The 18,780-nt window shown below is 41.8% G+C and overlaps 2 protein-coding genes across 2 annotated transcripts in view; one reads left to right on the plus strand and one right to left on the minus strand.

The window, feature by feature from the left end:
* The first annotated feature begins 2,254 nt into the window (after nt 1-2,254).
* Hr96 (Nuclear hormone receptor HR96) lies at nt 2,255-18,409 on the plus strand. Its single transcript, XM_089738905.1, is given in 16 exon segments — nt 2,255-2,559; nt 2,562-2,681; nt 2,684-2,767; nt 2,770-2,900; nt 2,902-3,204; nt 6,551-6,656; nt 6,659-6,686; nt 7,804-7,814; nt 7,817-7,876; nt 7,879-7,910; nt 9,517-9,556; nt 9,559-9,614; nt 10,371-10,496; nt 11,416-11,499; nt 12,153-12,365; nt 13,451-18,409. Coding segments are annotated over 16 exon segments (1,665 nt in total). The 5' UTR covers nt 2,255-2,495; the 3' UTR covers nt 13,658-18,409.
* The window catches only part of dtr (defective transmitter release), a 31,074-nt gene continuing 30,656 nt past the window's right edge, over nt 18,363-18,780 (minus strand). The window contains exon 18 of the mRNA XM_089738906.1: nt 18,363-18,761. Within this exon, the coding sequence (XP_089595032.1) occupies nt 18,459-18,761 (303 nt within the window). The 3' untranslated portion in view covers nt 18,363-18,458. The remainder of the gene's footprint in view (nt 18,762-18,780) is intronic.

Raw genomic sequence — 18,780 nt, forward strand, 5'->3', positions numbered from 1 at the left:
CATTTGAGTCAGTTATACACAGTTGAAATTTCGCCCGATCGCAGAATGTACTCTATCTAAAAATCACTACGATGCGTAATGTTAATCCTGTGGATGCCCTGTAGATACACAGTGGTGGATCATCACGATATACGAAACAATATTGTGCGAAAAAGTTTTAATTCTTTTTTTATATTGATTTTATTATTCTTTAATTAACACTAATTGTAACATAATTTGATTTACATATTATGAGCATCCTCTATACCTTTAGAAGTAGACGATAAGAAATGATCAACGATGCTCACGAAAACCACCGGAGACATACCTAGCTGTACCGTTACCAATCGATTAGTGCGCTTTTTAAGCTTCATTTGAACAAGGCTACGTTGTGGCGTAGTAGTCACGGCACACTATAGAGTATTAACAAGAAAAAACGAAACTATAAGTGAAGCTAAATGGGGCGATCAATAGCAATTAACCACTTTTACTTGATATGTCATGTTATTATACATAGATTAGATATTTACCTACGAAATTGCTGCTTGCTATACAGAATGCTATTCATTTTTTTATATATATTTTAATTTCTATCAATGAAAATATGTACCCAAGGTATTCACACATCTCTGCAATATATGGGAGTCAACATACTCTTCAAAGGAATTCTGTACTGCCTCTCGAGTCTTTAAATTTACCCTGCTCAGAAGTTGTCCAAATTTTGAAAAAAAGACAAGAACGTTGCCGTAAGGTATGGTCAATACGATAAATAATACAACACCCAACCCAAGCAGCAGGGATGGGCGGCTAACCAAGGTTGACCGGAAACTCGCCAGGTTCTTCATTATTGTGTTCAGTTCACTCACAGTACAGATCGACAGTAATTCTGGATACCGTCACTGGACCACCAAACAGTAACCACGACTTTTTAAGGATAAGTTTTAATTAGGGACAATGACTACTATACTAAGACTATAGAACTCATATCTCAAGGCGGGTGGCGGCATTTACGTTATAGATGTCTATGGGCTCCGGTAACCACTTAACACCAGCTGGGCTATGAGCTCGTCCAGCAACATAAGCAATAAAAAAACTGTGTGTTAACCCCATGATGATGATGATGGCTGATCGATTATCGAAAAGAATCCGTTTTTTTTGCAAGTGAAAATGCGATTCAAAATCTTTCGTTTCTTTGCTGTTAAGCAATACAGGAAACAATAACGCATTCATCACGGTAGCAATCGCTTAGTTCGTGCAGCACCCTTTTATCAAGTTTATGATCTTGCCAATCTGATGCAATGGCCAATATTATTTCGATGCTAACGTTGAAATCTGTGCTAACTAAGCGGTGCATTTAGTATCTTTAGTTTTTGCTATCACCTTTACTTCTTCATTGTAAATAATATTAATAACGTGGAAAATTGACCAATTTAATAAACTCGACATGGCAAAATTCAATCGCAACAGGCCTAATGCATGCCTACTGGAATAGAGAAGAACATAGAGTTGTCGGACTTATTGCGGGAACAGAGAAGCGAAGCTGTCAGAATGTTTTATTTTTAGTGTTTCTTCAGGTTTATATGTGTAATAACGGTGGTTTGTAATTACGTAATCTATTTATCTAAGATCATATTGCATCACATATCATCCATCTCATTTCATTAAATATCATGCCAAGTGATTAATGTTTTAAATTAATCAACTTCATTTCACTTTGTTCTATATTAAAAAAATTCAGTTTTTTTTAATTGCATGGGTGGACGAGCGTACAGCCCACCTGGTGTTAAGTGGTTACTGGAGCCCATAGACATCTACAACGTAAATACCACCACCCACATTGAGATCTAAAGTTCTAAGGCTCAGTATAGTTACAACAGCCGCCCTACCCTTCAAGCCGAAACGCATTACCGCTTCACGGTGGAAATAGGCAGGGTGGTGGTACGTACTCGCGCGGACTCACAAGAGATTTTACCACCAGTCATTACGCAAATTATAATTTCGCGGGTTTGATTTTTATTACACGATATTTTCCTTCACCGTGGAAGTCAATCGTGAGCATTTGTTAAGTACGTATTATATACGAACACCGGTGCATCGCTCAACACGAATACACCGGACGTATTATCTTTTAGACCACGACGACTTCAAAATACAAAATTCAAAAGATTAGGCGGTATATGTGATACTGTTGCCTTTTTAGTTGAAAAAATAATAATACATTAAGTTGACGTTTTATTTCACTGACATTAACAGTCGTATTCTTGTTTGACAACAAGTGACATTAGTCATCCGATAATAATTAAGTATGGTAACCTAATCAGTACCAATTTATCTAACTTTATTAGAAAGAGTTTAGCAATATCTTTACAATTCTATAACGCCATTTCGATAGATTAATATCGCATTTTCATAATGAAGTCCCAGAAAGTCCGAGAATTATGAGAAACGAGAGAGTATTGAAGTGGAGGTCAAAAGTCAATGTTTGTTAAAAACAATCATAGTGTTTATCAGTTAAAATGGACAATATTGGTGAAAATAAAACAGAAAACGTGAGCCAGAAAAAGGAACTACCACTTAATTTGCAAAAATATGTTTAGTGTGCGGTGATAAAGCGTTAGGCTACAATTTTAATGCCATTTCGTGTGAGAGTTGCAAAGCGTTTTTCCGTCGAAATGCATTGGCTAGTAAAGAATTCAAATGTCCGTTACGAACAATTGTGTTATAACCGTGGTCACAAGAAGATTCTGCCAGAAGTGTCGTTTAGAGAAATGTTTTGCCGTCGGTATGGTGAAGAGTTTATAATGTCGGAGGAGGACAAAGCAGAAAAAAGGCGAAAAATAGAAGAGAACCGAGCCAGAAAAAGAAAAGCGATTGTGATGAGCTGTTTCTAGTTCAAGAGTATGAAAAAAGATGATGAAACTTGACAAGTAATTATCCACCAGAATCAATACAATTGATGTCTTAAACAGCACTACATGCAGTCCAAGCAGCACAGTCCAATCTCCACTCAACAATGACATGGAATCATCAATACAATCCCCTCCCATGTACAATTATGCTCCAATACCACCAGTTCAACCTGAATACAATATGAAGGTCTTCCCTATTGATGAGAAGCAGATAATGGATCAAGCATTGTACGAACAAAGGATGATGGATTCATACAAAATGTATGATAATGTTGAGAGTAACACATATATGGAGCCCCCCAAACAAAATAGTATAGGTATTTTAATTCAACTTAAAATATCATTTGTAATGCAGTATTCCTCTGCCCCTGGCATTGCTGACGTCCATGAGTGACAGTAACCCCTTACCGTCAGATGGGGTGTATGTTCATCTACCTGCAAAAGCAATAAAAACATAAAATCCCATTAATGAAAGTTAACCAAAAAATAACTACCAAAGTATAATAATAAAGTTAACCAAAAAGTAATTACTAACTAGAAAGACTAATTTTGTTGTGTTGTATGATTCACTTTTCCAAAAGAAGTGACTAGATAAGCAGATAATATATTGATTTTGAAATTTTATTGACTAAAATTTTTCGGCTCACAAAATATGTAATCTTGAGGAATTTTATTTCTTTGAAAACTCCAATCTCTGATAACACCACATATTATTTTGTGAAATTGCTACATATTGTCATGCCCCTGCCAGGTAGCTTGTCATGATGACTTGAAACTTTGAAAAACCATTTATGATGCACAATGCTGCCCCTCATGAGAGGATGCATGTTCAAAGCAACATTACCAAGGATATAAGGATACAAGCAGATAAACATATTTAATCTGTCAGTAAAATTAATTAAAGTGAATCTATGAAAGTTTAATTAATAAGGTGTATTAAGATAGCAGCTAAGGATCAATGGCAGCATCATATATCTTGTTACGTTTTGTGGTATTGCTGTCACCAGGTGGACCTACTCAAATGTCCATCTACATCAAAAAAAGCATTGTGACAGTTATAATACTCATCCTACCCACGTTTATGTGGAGACAATGTGTTTTAATCCTTGGCAATTGCAATTTTTCCAATCATTTCATCATTTAACTTGCAAACAAATTGGAAAACAAAATTTGAGATAAATTATATATGATCACATTGTGACCTGCAAGGCTTAAGCCACTGTCTGTAACTTATTGTTTCTGTGAATCAGTCTCGTTTTTCTATTTGAAGTGTAACTCCAAAGCTATGGAGCCTGTGACTTCATTAAGTTCAAGGTTGCAGCATCATTATGCTGAGTAATTTACACAAGACAAGTTGCCAAGTGAACCTAATCTTCCCTTCAATAGACAATTCTCTTCAATAACCATCGCCATGTTCATACCACCACCAATATGGATTGTCTATTTGATCAGCTGAAGTCGGCAATAAAATAACAAATCGACATACAATTACGATTCACACTTATCTTATCATGAAACCCTCAAATTCTGATAACCAATTCCACTTCAAAAACGACCTAGTTTTTGCATTTCTATACCTCTCTGTGAAAAAAGTTACAACAAAGAAAACACTAGACAAGCCCACTCTCCTTAGTGGTATTATGTTACAGGAGTCCAATATAGCATAGAGAGTACTTACAACTTTATTGACACCACCTCTCTGAGGTATGTTGTAGGCTCAGCTGCACTCAATTGCTTTGATATAAATAAGCCCATATTTTTATAAATTACTTTAATAAGCTTAGATTGCCATACGGCATGTGACCTCCCAATGTACCCACATGAGTTTCATGTAATAGACTTTAGTTGTCTCAGGTAGACACTTTTCTTGCATTGTCTATGACACTGGCTCTATTAACAACCTTTTGTTTCGGGCCAGTGGCCGAACCTCTTACGAAGTCCCGCGCCAGAGGCGCGGGGGTATGTGGGACTTGACGTCGATGTTGATGTTGGGAGCAGACCGCAGGCCCAAGGACGTTTTAGGGCCCTACCGCACTAAACTACTGCACTCTTACACCCGACGTCCGATCTCCGCCCGAGATCAGAACTCGGTCAGAGTAAGGGGGTTCCCGCGGTCACACTCGCGGCACCACGCCTAGGACGCCCGACCGACGGATCGTCGAAGCGATAGTCGACAACCAACGACGTCGGTCTCCGCGGTACGGCGTCCCTACCAGGCCGCTCGGGCGTGCCGCTGATGTTTCGGGATACCCGCTGAATCAGAACCAGCCTGTCGGGTCGGAACGCGATACACCGCCGGCCGAGTTGCTCTTCAACAGTATGTTCGGCGACGACAGCGACGACGACAACGCGGACCGCATCGCAGGCCGCAGCTGTACAGCCGTCTGGTTGTAGTGTTGACCGCGGTAACCCTCCTACCTCATCCGGTTCTGACCTCGGAGGGGATCGGACGTCGGGTGTAAGAGTGCAGGGGAGTCGTTTAGTGGGCGGGCCCTAAAATCTTGGGCCCGCGTCTGCTCACAACACCATGGAGATCGTAGAGTTCGGCCCTTAAAAAAAAAAAAAGGCCGCAGCCGCCAACGCGTCATCCCATCTTCCTGGTGCCAGTGCGCTAGAGTGACGGTAGCGTGCGGCGCAGCCTCAACCCCCTCAGGTCGCCCCGTCATCATCACCGGGAGGAGACTGGCTCGTCACAGGGGCCCGGAGCTGGACGGGCGGCGCCCTCCGTCCCCGGCTCTGCGGCCTGGCACGGGCGCCGAAAGGAAGAAAGCTCTCCCTCCATTTCGCCGCCGCCTTCCGCGAGATAATGGATTCGCAGAAGTCGAGCATCGCCTACCAGGACTCTGATCCTGTTTTTGCAACGAGGACGCAGCGCTGCTCCGCGAAATCGGGGCAGTACGGGAGCGTGTGATCCGCCGTGTCTCGTTGTAGCCACGGCAGCTGTGGCACCTAGGTGTCGGATCCGGACGACGAGGTGCAGGTAGCGACCGAAACAGCCGTGTCCTGTGAGCATCTGCGATGCTTGGAACGTCAGACGTCTCGGTCGCGATTCACCCAGTTCGAGTGGACCGGTCGGATCGCCTCGACGACCGTCGCCCTTACAAGAGGTCCGCCAGGCCGCGAGACTACGCTTCGAGCGCGCACACGCCGAGATTAAAGCTTCTTTGAACTGATGAACTTCCGCCGCACCGGGACATAATAATAAATATGCGGAGATCGCATCGCCACGCGTAATCTGCAGCAAACGCCTCCGCTTCCAGTCCTAGGAGGCGTCCCGGCGAGGCACGCACGGGACGGTGCGGACCCGCGATCTATTAACAACCTAGCACAATCCTACCTAATAAAAATATTTACCCACAGTGCGTTTCCAAAGTTCTTTTTTGCCACGTACCATCCGGCTTTGGAATAAGCTCCGCTCCACGGTGTGTCCTGAACGCTATGAGATGTCCTTCTCCAAACGAGGCTTGTGGAGTATACTTAACGGTAGGCAGCCGTTGGGCTCTGCCCCTGCCATTGCTGAAGTCCATGGGCGACGGTAACCACTCACCATCGGGTGGGACGTACGCTCATCTGCCTAATATGGCAATATTTAAAATTTAAAAAAGTAGAAGTTCAGTAACATGAAATAGATGGAAATTTCTCAAAATAACTTAATCCATTCCAGACAAATCTTAACAAATGGAGACACAGCAACCGCATTTAAAGAGACGAAACAACAACATGTCTGTGAAGAGATACCTTCCACCAGTACCGACCCTGATGTGAACAAGCAAGGGATATCCTTCAAGATGTTGAAAGGTAATATTATGCCTTTAAGTAAATAAACTAATGTTAAAAAAAAAACTAAATTGAATGCCAGTACTCATTATGCCTTCTTGTAAAAGTTTTATATGATATATTATGTATATCTGCAGACATCGATGACGTGAATTCTTATTTGTTAGATAAACTATGAAATAAATAATAAAAAAAATGTAATTTATCAATCTTTGAGATAAAATAATAACAATCAATAATTCAAATCTTTCGTTACTGATAAAGCAAATGTGTTCTATGTTAAAATCATGTGTATAATATAAATGTGAATTATTCCGTCAAGGATTTTGTACTTTAAACGTAATAGTTTGCTTTGATAACGAAAACAATCATAATACAATATTCAACAACAATACTCCTCTTGACTGTTTTTTTTTTATTGCTTAGATCGGTATACGAGCTCACAGCCCACCTGGTGTTATGCTATCGCTTAATTACCTGCGTATTATTTTTATTTTCAAGTCCAATTATTTTAAGATTAATGTTTTTTTGGTCACGGTAGATTGCAATGTTCTTTAAAAATTGGTTAAAATCCCAAAAAGGTTTTGTCATTGCAAAAATAACGTTGTCAGCTTGCCTCTCTAGTAAGGCAAGAGGATTGAGGTTTTTAACTGAAAGTTTTCTTTTTTTGATTAGTCGGGAGGACGAGCTCAGAGCCCACCTGGTATTGAGTGGTTACTGGAGCCCATAGACATCTACAACGTAAATGCGCCACCCACCCTGAGATATGAGTTCTAAACTTTCAGTATAGTTACAACGGCTGCCCCACCCTTCAAACCGAAACGCATCACTGCTTCACGGCAGAAATAGGCAGGGCGGTGGTACCTACCCGTGCGGACTCTTATGAGGTCCTACCACCAGTGATTACGCAAATTATAATTTTGCGGGTTTGATTTTTATTACACGATGTTATTTCTTCACCGTGGAAATCAATCGTGCACATTTGTTGAGTACGTATTTATTAGGAAAATTGGTACCCGCCTGCGGATTCGAAACACCGGTGCATCGCTACATACGAATGCACCGGACGTCTTATCCTTTAGGCCACGACGACTTCACTATGTTATGTACAAATATTTATTAAGATCACTTTCAACAGGATAGAACCAAACTCATGGAGTCGATATTGTGTGAAGCAATCAAATTAGAATTCGAATCGTACGCTTCAGTGACTCGTGTAGCGGCTCGTCCCGGGAACTCAATGAGGTACACACCATTGCATCAGCCCTACAGCTGACAATCGATCCTGAACCTAATGGCGCTTACAATGTAATACAATTTCACGCTCGACGTTTCATTCTCTTAGGATCTTTCGCCTAGACATCTAGTACATTTGGTAATAGCGAATGCAGGACCTTATGGCTTTAATGTTAAGATATATTTAATTTTATGGGACATTCGAGTGCAGCTAAGTCGTCATCGTCGACCCCGATGGGAAAGGAAGACTTTTGTAGCTGGCTAACCACGGCCAGTGGTATGGGTTGTAGTGACCCTGAGCTGGTTTCCTCCCTCGAAACGAAACAGCGACGACTGCTCTTCTTTTTTTTTTAAATATGATTTTTTTTTTTATTAATCGCCCGTTGACCTTGTAACGTTGATTCACGCGCAGCCGAGTGGTGTGACGGCACACCTGCGACACAGATAACTGTCACAGGACGTACTGCGCGTCGATAAACCGACGACAATCCGTTCACGTCTTGGCACTCCGAATCGTCATTCAAACTCTTTTTCTTTCATTGAAAAACCATGTCGAGGTATAGACTAGCTGATGCAGAAAAATATTTTTAGTGAAAATTATTTAAATTAACAATATTTTTAATTCAATATGTTTGGCCTTATTGTTTTAAATGACGTAATCATTGGCCTCATTAAAGTATATACTTATATGTACTCTCTTCCTGCTGTCTATTACACATATACCATGTGGACGACTTAAAAGTCAATTTTGTCACTTTTTAATTCAAAGCATGAGAGTACTCATGACTTGAAAAATAAAGAGTTTATCTATTCATTTATATATTAATACATGAGCTAAAACATTGTACCCTTTTTACAAAACTTGCGCGGACGAAGGAGTATGAAATTTCCCACACTTATAGAGAATATAGAGAGGGAGTGCAGATGGCTAATGTATTTTAAAATTTTGCATAAAAAATACATTAATCAATAAAAAAAAACATTACACACATGTGTGTATCAAATACATGGTGTATTTGAAACACACGCGTATATATTTTTTTGGTTATTGTTAAAGTCTGTAGTCAAATTGAGAATAGATTTATATTGTTTGTCTATAGTGTAGCCTTGGCGAAATCTTGATTATAGAAATATAGTCTTTGACAATAGAAACAATTAATGCTCAAACTTATAATTCAACTAGCTGACCCAGCAGACTTCGTAGTGCCTCAATCGATAATAAAAGACCTAAACTTTTGTATAAAATAAACTTAAAACAAACAAAAGGAATCCGTCTGACACATCAAAGGAAAAACAAAATTGTTATTTTTATTTCATTCCGAGCATTTTCATATTTATCAACCTTTTAAACCATCTCTGGACTTCCACAAATACATGACTTCCACAATTCAAGACCAAAATTAGCCAAATCGGTCCAGCCGTTCTCGAGTTTTAGCGAGACTAACAAACAGCAATTCATTTATATATATATATATATATATATATATATATACATATATATAGATTATATATAATACAAAATCAATTATGATCGTATTTCGACCACTGGGCGACCACTCTTATACCCTGGGACCCCTATATATCCGGGCGGGTCGTGACGCGGGCTGTGTTGCAGGTAGAGCGCGCCAAGCTCAACGAGCTGATCGTTGCCAACAAGCCCTCAACGCGCCCATAGACGACGACATCTCGCAGCTCGTGGACTCCGCCAGCGCAGTGAGTACACGCCTACCGTCACGCGACCTACGAGCTAGTACACGCGACAGTCGACAGATTTTCCGAACATTCCATTACCCCACAGACAGCCCACTGAGTTTCTCGCCAGATCTTCTCAGTGGGTCGCGTTTCCGATCCGGTGGTAGATTCTGCGAAGCACTGCTCTTGCTAGGGTCAGTGTTAGCAACACAACCGGTTTGAGCCCCGTGAGCTCCAGGAGACACTGAAATAGCCTCTCAAGGCTATCAGCATAGATAGGCAAAAAAAAAAAACAATTCCACATAAAAATGTTAATTTTTTTTTATGAAATATTATTAATTGTACTATCAAGGTGCGTCGCGGGCCCGCACGGGTCGGTACCGCCGTCTTGCTTGTTTCTACCGCAAGACCAGGAGAAACAAGCACGTGCTATGTCCCAAGACTGGACATTCACGCTGAGTTGTGTATACTGTGGTTACCGCTTATTACCAACTGTATCGTGAACGTGGTAGCAATAGCAAAAGGGAATCTAACGATTCTGAAAAAGGGCTGTCTTTGAAATTAGGCTGAAAAACACATCCAGTGTGCTTAGTGAGAGTCTTTAGCGTTCTCAAACAGCGCCCCTAGCGGCAAACGTAGGCAACCGTTCCAACTCCATACAAATTCGAATTAACTGTTACGCTACCGAGAACGTTAAAAAAACTGTCACTAAGCACAGTGACCTTTAAATGGCAAGCATATTCCCGGTGTCCGACCTGCGCGCGTGTGTGTGTGCAGGAGCCGGGCGGCAAGCACGACCCGCGCCTCATCCGGCTCGTCAACCTCACGGCGGTGGCCATACGCCGCCTCATCAAGATCGCCAAGAAGATTAGCGCCTTCAAGAACATGTGCGAGGAGGACCAGGTAACGTGCGGGGGAGGGGGGGGGGGGGGGTAATCAATATACTACCCTCACCAAGATATTAGTGTTACGTGATGGGGTTCAGGATAAATAAAAATTCTACCGAAGTACAATTTAAACCTGTATTAACACTTGAAATATTTAAAACACTTACACTAACACTTTACAATTCGTGATTCGCTTCAGGTAATCCTTTCGCTGTTTCGCTTCGAGTAGATCCGATTACTAACTCATTGACTGCGTGCCATCTCTGCAACGCTTTTATAGTCGATACGACATCCCTAGAATTATTGAGAGTACTCCTCAAACGTCGAGTATTCCGCCATTTGAGAATAGATGGCGCTGTACTTTTTGAGCGTTCTAGATTTCACTGGTTCTTTTGATATTCGTTTCGGCTATTCGGCGATAGATGGCGTTACTCTTACCGGCGTAACAATATCAATTTGTAGTACTTAAAACGTCTTCTATCTTAGTTTTTAAAGCATGTTTTAATACAATTTGACTCCTATTTTCAAATTTCGAATGCTTCACAATTTCGGTTGTAACTGATTAACTAACTCATTATTAAATGATTCTATTAAGATGATTTAGAAATTAAAGTTAAAATATTGTAATTTTTATCTGTAACCGGCATTTGTTAGTGTCACTCTCGGTCAAGAGATGGCTGGCTCTCGCCGCCGCCACGTCACTGCAATACTGCAACAATGTTATTGCAACAAGCAGTGTAAGATAAATAACCAAGATCGCTGCGACTTTTTTTTACTGCTTATATTAGTGGACGAGCTCACGGCCCACGTGATGTTAAATGGTCACCGAAGCTCATAAATCTACAACGTAAATGCCGCCACCTACGCTGGGGAATTCATTTACGGATACCCGGTCGAGAAGGTTCGTCTTATGAGAATAGTCGTTCATTTCGCAGGTGGCTCTACTGAAGGGAGGCTGCATAGAGATGATGGTGCTCCGGAGCACAATGACCTACGATGGCCAGAGGAACCAGTGGAAGGTAAGACGCGCAAAGGGGGCTGCTACAGCTGCGGCGGGGGGTGGTGACGAACAAACTATACCACCTTGCTTTTCTTTAGGAGACTATAGTTAAACATTGTGTATCTTTTATTGCTTTAATCGTATCTGATCTAAGCGACGGCTCACGTAGAGCCGTCGTCGCCTGAAACATTTATTTTTTTATTTTTTATTGCTTAGATAGGTGGACGAGCTCACAGTCCACTGGTGTTAAGTGGTTACTGGAGCCCATAGACATCTACAACGTAAATGCGCCACCCACTTTGAGATATAAGTTCTAAGGTCTCAAGTATAGTTACAATGGCTGCCCCACCCTTCAAACCAAAACGCATTACTGTTTCACGGCAGAAATAGGCAGGGTGGTGGTACCTACCCGCGCGGACTCATAAGAGATCCTACCACCAGTAATTTATTACACGATGTTATTCCTTCAACGTGGAAATCAATCCTGAACATTTGTTGAGTACGTATTTCATTAGAAAAATTGGTACCCGCCTGGGATTCGAACACCGGTGCATCGCTCGATACAAATGCACCGGACGTCTTATCCTTTGGGCCACGACGCCTACATTGTATTGGTGTTAGCAAGTAGTGTGAGGTTGAGGCGGCGAGTGACGCGCAGGTCGGTGCCCGCAGATCCCGCACTGCCAGGAGCAGTTCGGCCGCATCGGCACGGACGTGCTGAAGCTGGCCAAGGGCGACATCTACCGCTCGCACGAGGCCTTCATCAGCACGTTCTGCGCGCGCTGGCGCACCGACGAGAGCGTCATCCTCATCCTCTCCGCCATCCTGCTGTTCGCGCCGCACCGACCCCGCCTCGTGCACCGCGACGTCGTCAAGCTGGAGCAGGTACATACACACCACACGTGACGCTACAGTGACACTCTGTACAAAAACTGCGCGGACGGAGAAGTATGACATTTCCCACACTTATAAGAATATTAAGAAGGAATGCAAACTGCTAATTCTTTTTTAAATTATACATAAAATAGCTCTCAAACTTAGCAGGCTAAAGTGGCAATAGGCCGGTCACATCTGTCGAGCCAACGACGCCAGGTAGGGCAGGAAAGTCCTCGAATGGAAGCCACGGATGGGTACCAGGGGCGTCCTCCAACCAGCTGGACAGACGCCTTAGTACGCACGGAGGGAAATCGTTGGATGCAGAAAGCGAAGAACTGCATTCTGTGGAAGGCATTGAGGAAGGCCTATGTCCAGCGGTGGACAGATAAAGGCGATGATGATGATGATAAAAAATAAAATAAACATTATACACACTACCATATATTTGACGAACACACGCATACATACTTTTTGTTTATTGTCAAACTTAAGTTATTGTTTAGTCTGTGGTCAAATTGAGAATATATTAATATTAAGACTTTTGGCGGAAACGCGAGGTGTGAAGTCGTGCGATTTGTTTTATTTTGTCTATTTAGTGTTTCTTCAGATTTAAATGTATAATAACGGTGGTTTATTAACTGTTTAATATCTGTGAAAGTGCACAAATGTAGGAAAATAAACAAAGCCGCTGGATGTAACTTCTCGGGATCCTCCAAAAAGTCCACTGAAAAAATCTCAGTAAATGATCACCATTTAACTGAGATTATATTTAATAATTTCATTCCAGTTCATTAATGTCACAAATTAATCATCTTCATTTCATTTCACTCACAGATTATCATTTTTCATAAAAATAAGAATATAAGTTAAAATAAAACATTACCTTAAAGGTCTTAGTTACCAGGCCATAAAATCCCTTAAAAAAAGATGAATATTACTTATTTATAGTCTAGTCTTGACAAAATCTGTGATTATAGAAATAAAGTCTTTGACAATAAACCATAAGAATATTAAAACTTATAATTTAAATGAATAATTATGGTCGAATTCGGACGACTGAGCGAGCACTAGTATTTACAAATTGCCTTTCCCAGAACTCGTACTACTATCTGCTGCGGCGCTACCTGGAGAGCGTGTACCCCGGCTGCGAGGCGAAGTCAACCTTCCTCAAGCTCATACAGAAAGTCCTCGAGCTTCGAAAGCTCGCCGAAGAGATAACCGACGTGTACCTCGACGTTAACCCTCTCGAACCGCTGCTGATGGAAATCTTCGATCTCAAGCATCACGGCGGGAGGGACTGACCTTGCTCCGTCGTGTGAGCTCCCCAGGTGCTCCACAGTTATCCGTATTTACTAAACACTAGCTGACCCGGCAGACTTCGTAGTGCCTCAATCGTTAAATAAAATACCTAAACTTTTGTATAAAATAAACTTATAACAAACAAAAGGAATCCGTCCGACGGGGGACACGTTAAAGGGAAAACAAAATTGTTATTCTTATTTAATTCAGAGCATTTTCATATTTGTCTACATTTTAAACCTTCTCTGGACTTCTACAAATAATTCAAGACCAAAATTAGCCAAATCGGTCCAGCCGTTCTCGAGTTTTAGCGAGACTAACGAACAGCAATTCATTTATATATATAGATACAGGGTGGCCCATAAGTCCTTTGATATGAAAAAAAAATTATTAAAATAAAACTAATTACATTATGAATTAAATTTTTATTTACATAAAAAGCTTAAAAAACGGGAATTATTTTTGAAAATAACATCTCCTAAATGTAATCCGTTGCGATCACGGCACTCTTGCAAACGACGTCTAAAATTGTCGATGACTGCGCGGCACGTCACTGCTGAAATGCTTGTCATTTCTCTGCGGATGTTTTCTTTTAGGGCCTCAATTGACCGCGGGTTTGTGTCGTATACTTTAGCCTTAAGGTAGCCCCACAAAAAAAATCCATCGGGGTCAGATCTGGACTACGTGGAGGCCAGGAAATGTCTCCTCTCTTAGAGATAACTTTGCCAGGAAAAAGTTGACGGATAACGGGCATAGCAGTGTTAGAGGTGTGAGAAGTGGCCCCATCCTGTTGAAACCACGTCCTGGCATTAAAGCCTGAAAAGTTTTGCAATTCTGGTATGAAAAACTCTTCGATCATAGCCACATATCGCTCCGACGTAACAGTAACTGCGCGCCCTCTGCCATCCTCAAAGAAGTAAGGCCCTAGGATACCATGGGCTGACATAGCGGCCCAAACAGTCACTTTCGGACTATGTAAGGGCTTCTGATGCTTAAGTTTTGGATTGATGGGGCTCCAATAGCGGCAATTTTGTTTACTAACATGCCCGTTAAGATGGAAATGAGCCTCGTCAGAGAACATTATGTTATTGAAGGAAGTAAACCGATTCAACATTTCATTCGCATAATTTTGTCTTTGAATACCGTCAGTTTCCTTTAATTCTTGAACCAACTGAATTTTGTAAGGGTGCATATGTAAATCTTTCTTCAAAATCCGTTGTAACGATGTCCTGGATACGTTTAATGCTCTGGCGCGCTTACGAGTTGACTGTGTCGGATTTTCGCGAATAGACTGTGTCACTGTGTCTATGTTTTGTTCCGTACGTGACGTCCTTGGGCGACCCAACCGCGGTTTATCTAACGTCGAACCGGTCTCCTCGAACTTAGCAACCCAGTTCTTAATCGTTTGAAGAGTTGGAGTGTCGTCAAAGTTGTGTAAACTTTTGTGTTCTCTAAATTTACGCCGCGCAACGGTTGCCGAATTGTCGTTTTTATAAAACTCGCGCACACAAAACACACGGTCCGCTCCGGTAAAACGCTCCATCGCGACTAAATTCCCAGAAACCGAAGTTACTTCCCCCGCTTCCCCTGCACCGCTCACGCGCGCCCTGTTCGTTTTATTCAAATTTTACTTTTCAAAGGACTTATGGGCCACCCTGTATGTGACACGTCCAATTCAAAATGACTAAAATACTTCACCGGTGCGCGCTCAGGGAATTACGTGTGACGTCACTGGAATTTATTGGTTCCTGATGGAAAATGGAAGGAAATAATATGACAAAAATCAATTATACTATTTAAGTGATTAATAATATAAAAAATATCAAAGTATTGTACGTTTGTAACACAGCGCTCGGGCAGCGTCATTGCCATGCCAATATCAATTCTAAATGTGCACCGCGTGGGTCACGGACTCAAGTACATCACTAGCTGTAGCCAATTGTATAAGTTAACCGGTTTTTGTAAAATATGTATGTACTACCGGCGTCAGACTGTTTAGTTAGAACATTGGAACAGCGCCCCTAGCGAAAAACGTAGGGAAAGACATTAAACAATGAAAGCATTTATATATGACTCGCGACCCGCCCTCGCATCGCTTCGGAAACATTAAATTTTATTATTGATAGCTGAGTCTCGCGATGTAACCCGCGGTTATTGTCGTACCGCGGGTGACGCCGCCAGGCGAAGCTAGTCTAAAAAAGTAAGCCTAAGTTACTCCTTATATCACCAGCTACCTATCAGTGAAAGTCCCATCAAAATCGGTCCAGCCGTTCCAGAGATTAGCCGGAACAAACAGACAGACAGACAAAAATTGTAAAAAATGTTATTATGGTGTATGTACCGTATAATATATACTCATATGCATGTACTAAAAAGCGGTTATTTCAATATTACAAACAGACACACCTATTTTATTTATATGTATAGATTTAGTATTAACTGTACATATTCCGTGAGATTAATACTAATAGGTATTGAAATGTAATGGATTAGATTTCAAGATTAGGGTTGTGTCGTAAATGTACCCGCAGACTCGGCGGGGCCCTCACGGCGCGGAGTAAATAAAAACAGCCTCACAGTATGAACTGTCTCGATTAGTGAGAAATCAATTGATTTTAAAAGAATTTAAGGAAATTAATTACGCGACCATATCTTTAATAATTTCGAAATTATCGTGATAACGTAGGATTTAATATAAGAAATAGGTAGTAATAGAACGCGCGATAGTATAACTACATCCGTTTTCGAAACATTACCGCAAACAAAAACGGGTTTGCCATTGAACATCTAATGTGGAATGATGTTTGTGGACTTTGGATACTAGTGGATACTAGTAGATACTAGTAGATACTAACCACCCATGCGATACGAAAGTGAAGCTACTACAAACGACAAGCTGTTATGCTGAGTTGACCCGCTCCCCGTGTACAAGTGTGGTGTTGTACATGACGTACAGCAACAGGTTCCGCTGGGTGTGGTCCCTGGGCCGCGTGTGCACGACACCACAACAACAAGCACAAGGAGCGGTCACTCTCCGCGTAACGCGAGATGGTTCCTCACTCTAGAGCCCTGACCGCCGGACGCTGGACTCGCAGACACAGCCACCAGCAGCAGTATAATTATAAGTACAACTTGTATTTTTTTTCGTATTGCTTAGATAGGTGGACGAGCTCACAGCTCACCTGGTGTTAAGTGGTTACTGGAACCCATAGACTTCTACAACGTAAATACGCCACCCACCTTGAGATATTAGCTCTAAGGTCTCAGTATAGTTACAACGGCTACCCCACCCTTCAAACCGAAAAGCATTACTGCTTCACGGCAGAAATAGGCAGGGCGGTAGTACATACCCATGCGGACTCACAAAAGGTCCTACCACCAGTAATTACAGTATAAAGATTTTGTCTTAATACAGGTACGCTTTAGGAACAATATCGGTACAGTTTACTATGTCCCTCGTAGTGTTCGCATCCATAATTAACCCAGACGGTAACAACGGTCGACTGGACAGGGTGAGCCCGCGCCTGGCTCGGGGAGCCCCCCTTGTGATGGACCTCGTCCTGAGGTCGCCGCTCGTCACAAGATAAACAGAAGAGAAGATATCGGAAACAAGGTAAGGTGGTATCGACTACCCGACCTCTGGGTCAAGATCCTAAGTCACCTACATACAGTTGTACTGGTGTTTTACTGGTGGTAGGACCTCTTGTGAGTCCGCACGGGTAGGTACCACCACCCTGCCTATTTCTGCCGTGAAGCAGTAATGCGTTTCGGTTTGAAGGGCGGGGCAGCCGTTGTAACTATACTTGAGACCTTAATATATCTCAAGGTGGGTGGCGCATTTACGTTGTAGATGTCTATGGGCTCCAGTAACCACTTAACACCAGGTGGGCTGTGAGCTCGTCCACCCATCTAAGCAATAAAAAATAAGTATTTGCCGTGAGATGCTCTTTAACAGTAACCGTCAGTGGCCCGAGGGCAACAAGTCGGTGAGCGCGCGCACCGAGCTACGGACGTTGACACCTCTCTGTATACAGTAGATTGTGGGAATCATGACGCTTTCCAATTCCAACACAAATTTTCAGCGGTTTTTCTTTGGGTAATACCCAATAAAATTGAGATTAAAACGGTAACGGAGGTGTAAATTTTCATATACGGTGCATTATTATACATAGTTCATTGAAAAATATAGACAAAAATTTAAAAAAACTAGCTTGACCTGATCCACCTTGGCTTTTGGAGTGAATCGGGTCACGTATGGGGACAATAGTTTTTGGATAGGGGTGGCACTGTTTAGTTGTTAGGTGGGTGCTTACCTTTAGGTAATTAACTTTTCAATATCTTTCAGTTACAGAACTCTGATGACTAAATTAAACTATTTAATATTCTTAAACACTAAATAAAGGTTATTTTCAATTTAACAAATTTAAATCTCACAAAAGCATTGTGACAACCCAGATTTGTACCTATTCTACCCCCAGTCCCTATTCCCCCAATCTACGGTACGTAAAGTACTTGTGTGAGTATTGCTGTACTCAGAGAAACATCACTCCTATCCGATAAGTAGTTCGATAAGTATATTCCGACCTAAACTATTGTCTACGTTGTACATATTATGTAAGTTTAAATATTATTTGTAATTGTTGAAACGTAAAAGAAATATTTTTTATTCAATAAATAAGTTATATATTTTGTAAAAGTGATATAAATAGGTGCAATAATGTATTAAAAATAAAGTGAAGATATAGTTTTGTTACTTTAAATAGTTTTATTTTCCTTTGAGTGACAACAAACAAACAGCAGGCGCTAGTCGCCGCGCAGACCCAACGCCAGCTTCATTTCTATAGAATAATTAACATCTACTTTAAAATCTTCGCAATCTTCGAAAACTTCATCGTCCACAACAGACCTCGCCTGTCCGTGAATTCGCGCAGCTGGCAGACCACTACGGGGCGAATCCTGGCGTTGAGCGTCTTGGCGGGGAGAGTCCTGACGCGGCGCGTCCTGGTGAGGAGAGTCCTGACGCGGCGCGTCCTGGTGAGGAGAGTCCTGACGCGGCGCGTCCTGGTGAGGAGAGTCCTGACGCGGCGCGTCCTGGCGGGGAGAATCCTGATGATGCGCGTCCTGG

This window comes from Bombyx mandarina, chromosome 26 (genome assembly GCF_030267445.1).
Source record: "Bombyx mandarina strain Sakado chromosome 26, ASM3026744v2".
Lineage (NCBI taxonomy): Eukaryota > Metazoa > Arthropoda > Insecta > Lepidoptera > Bombycidae > Bombyx > Bombyx mandarina.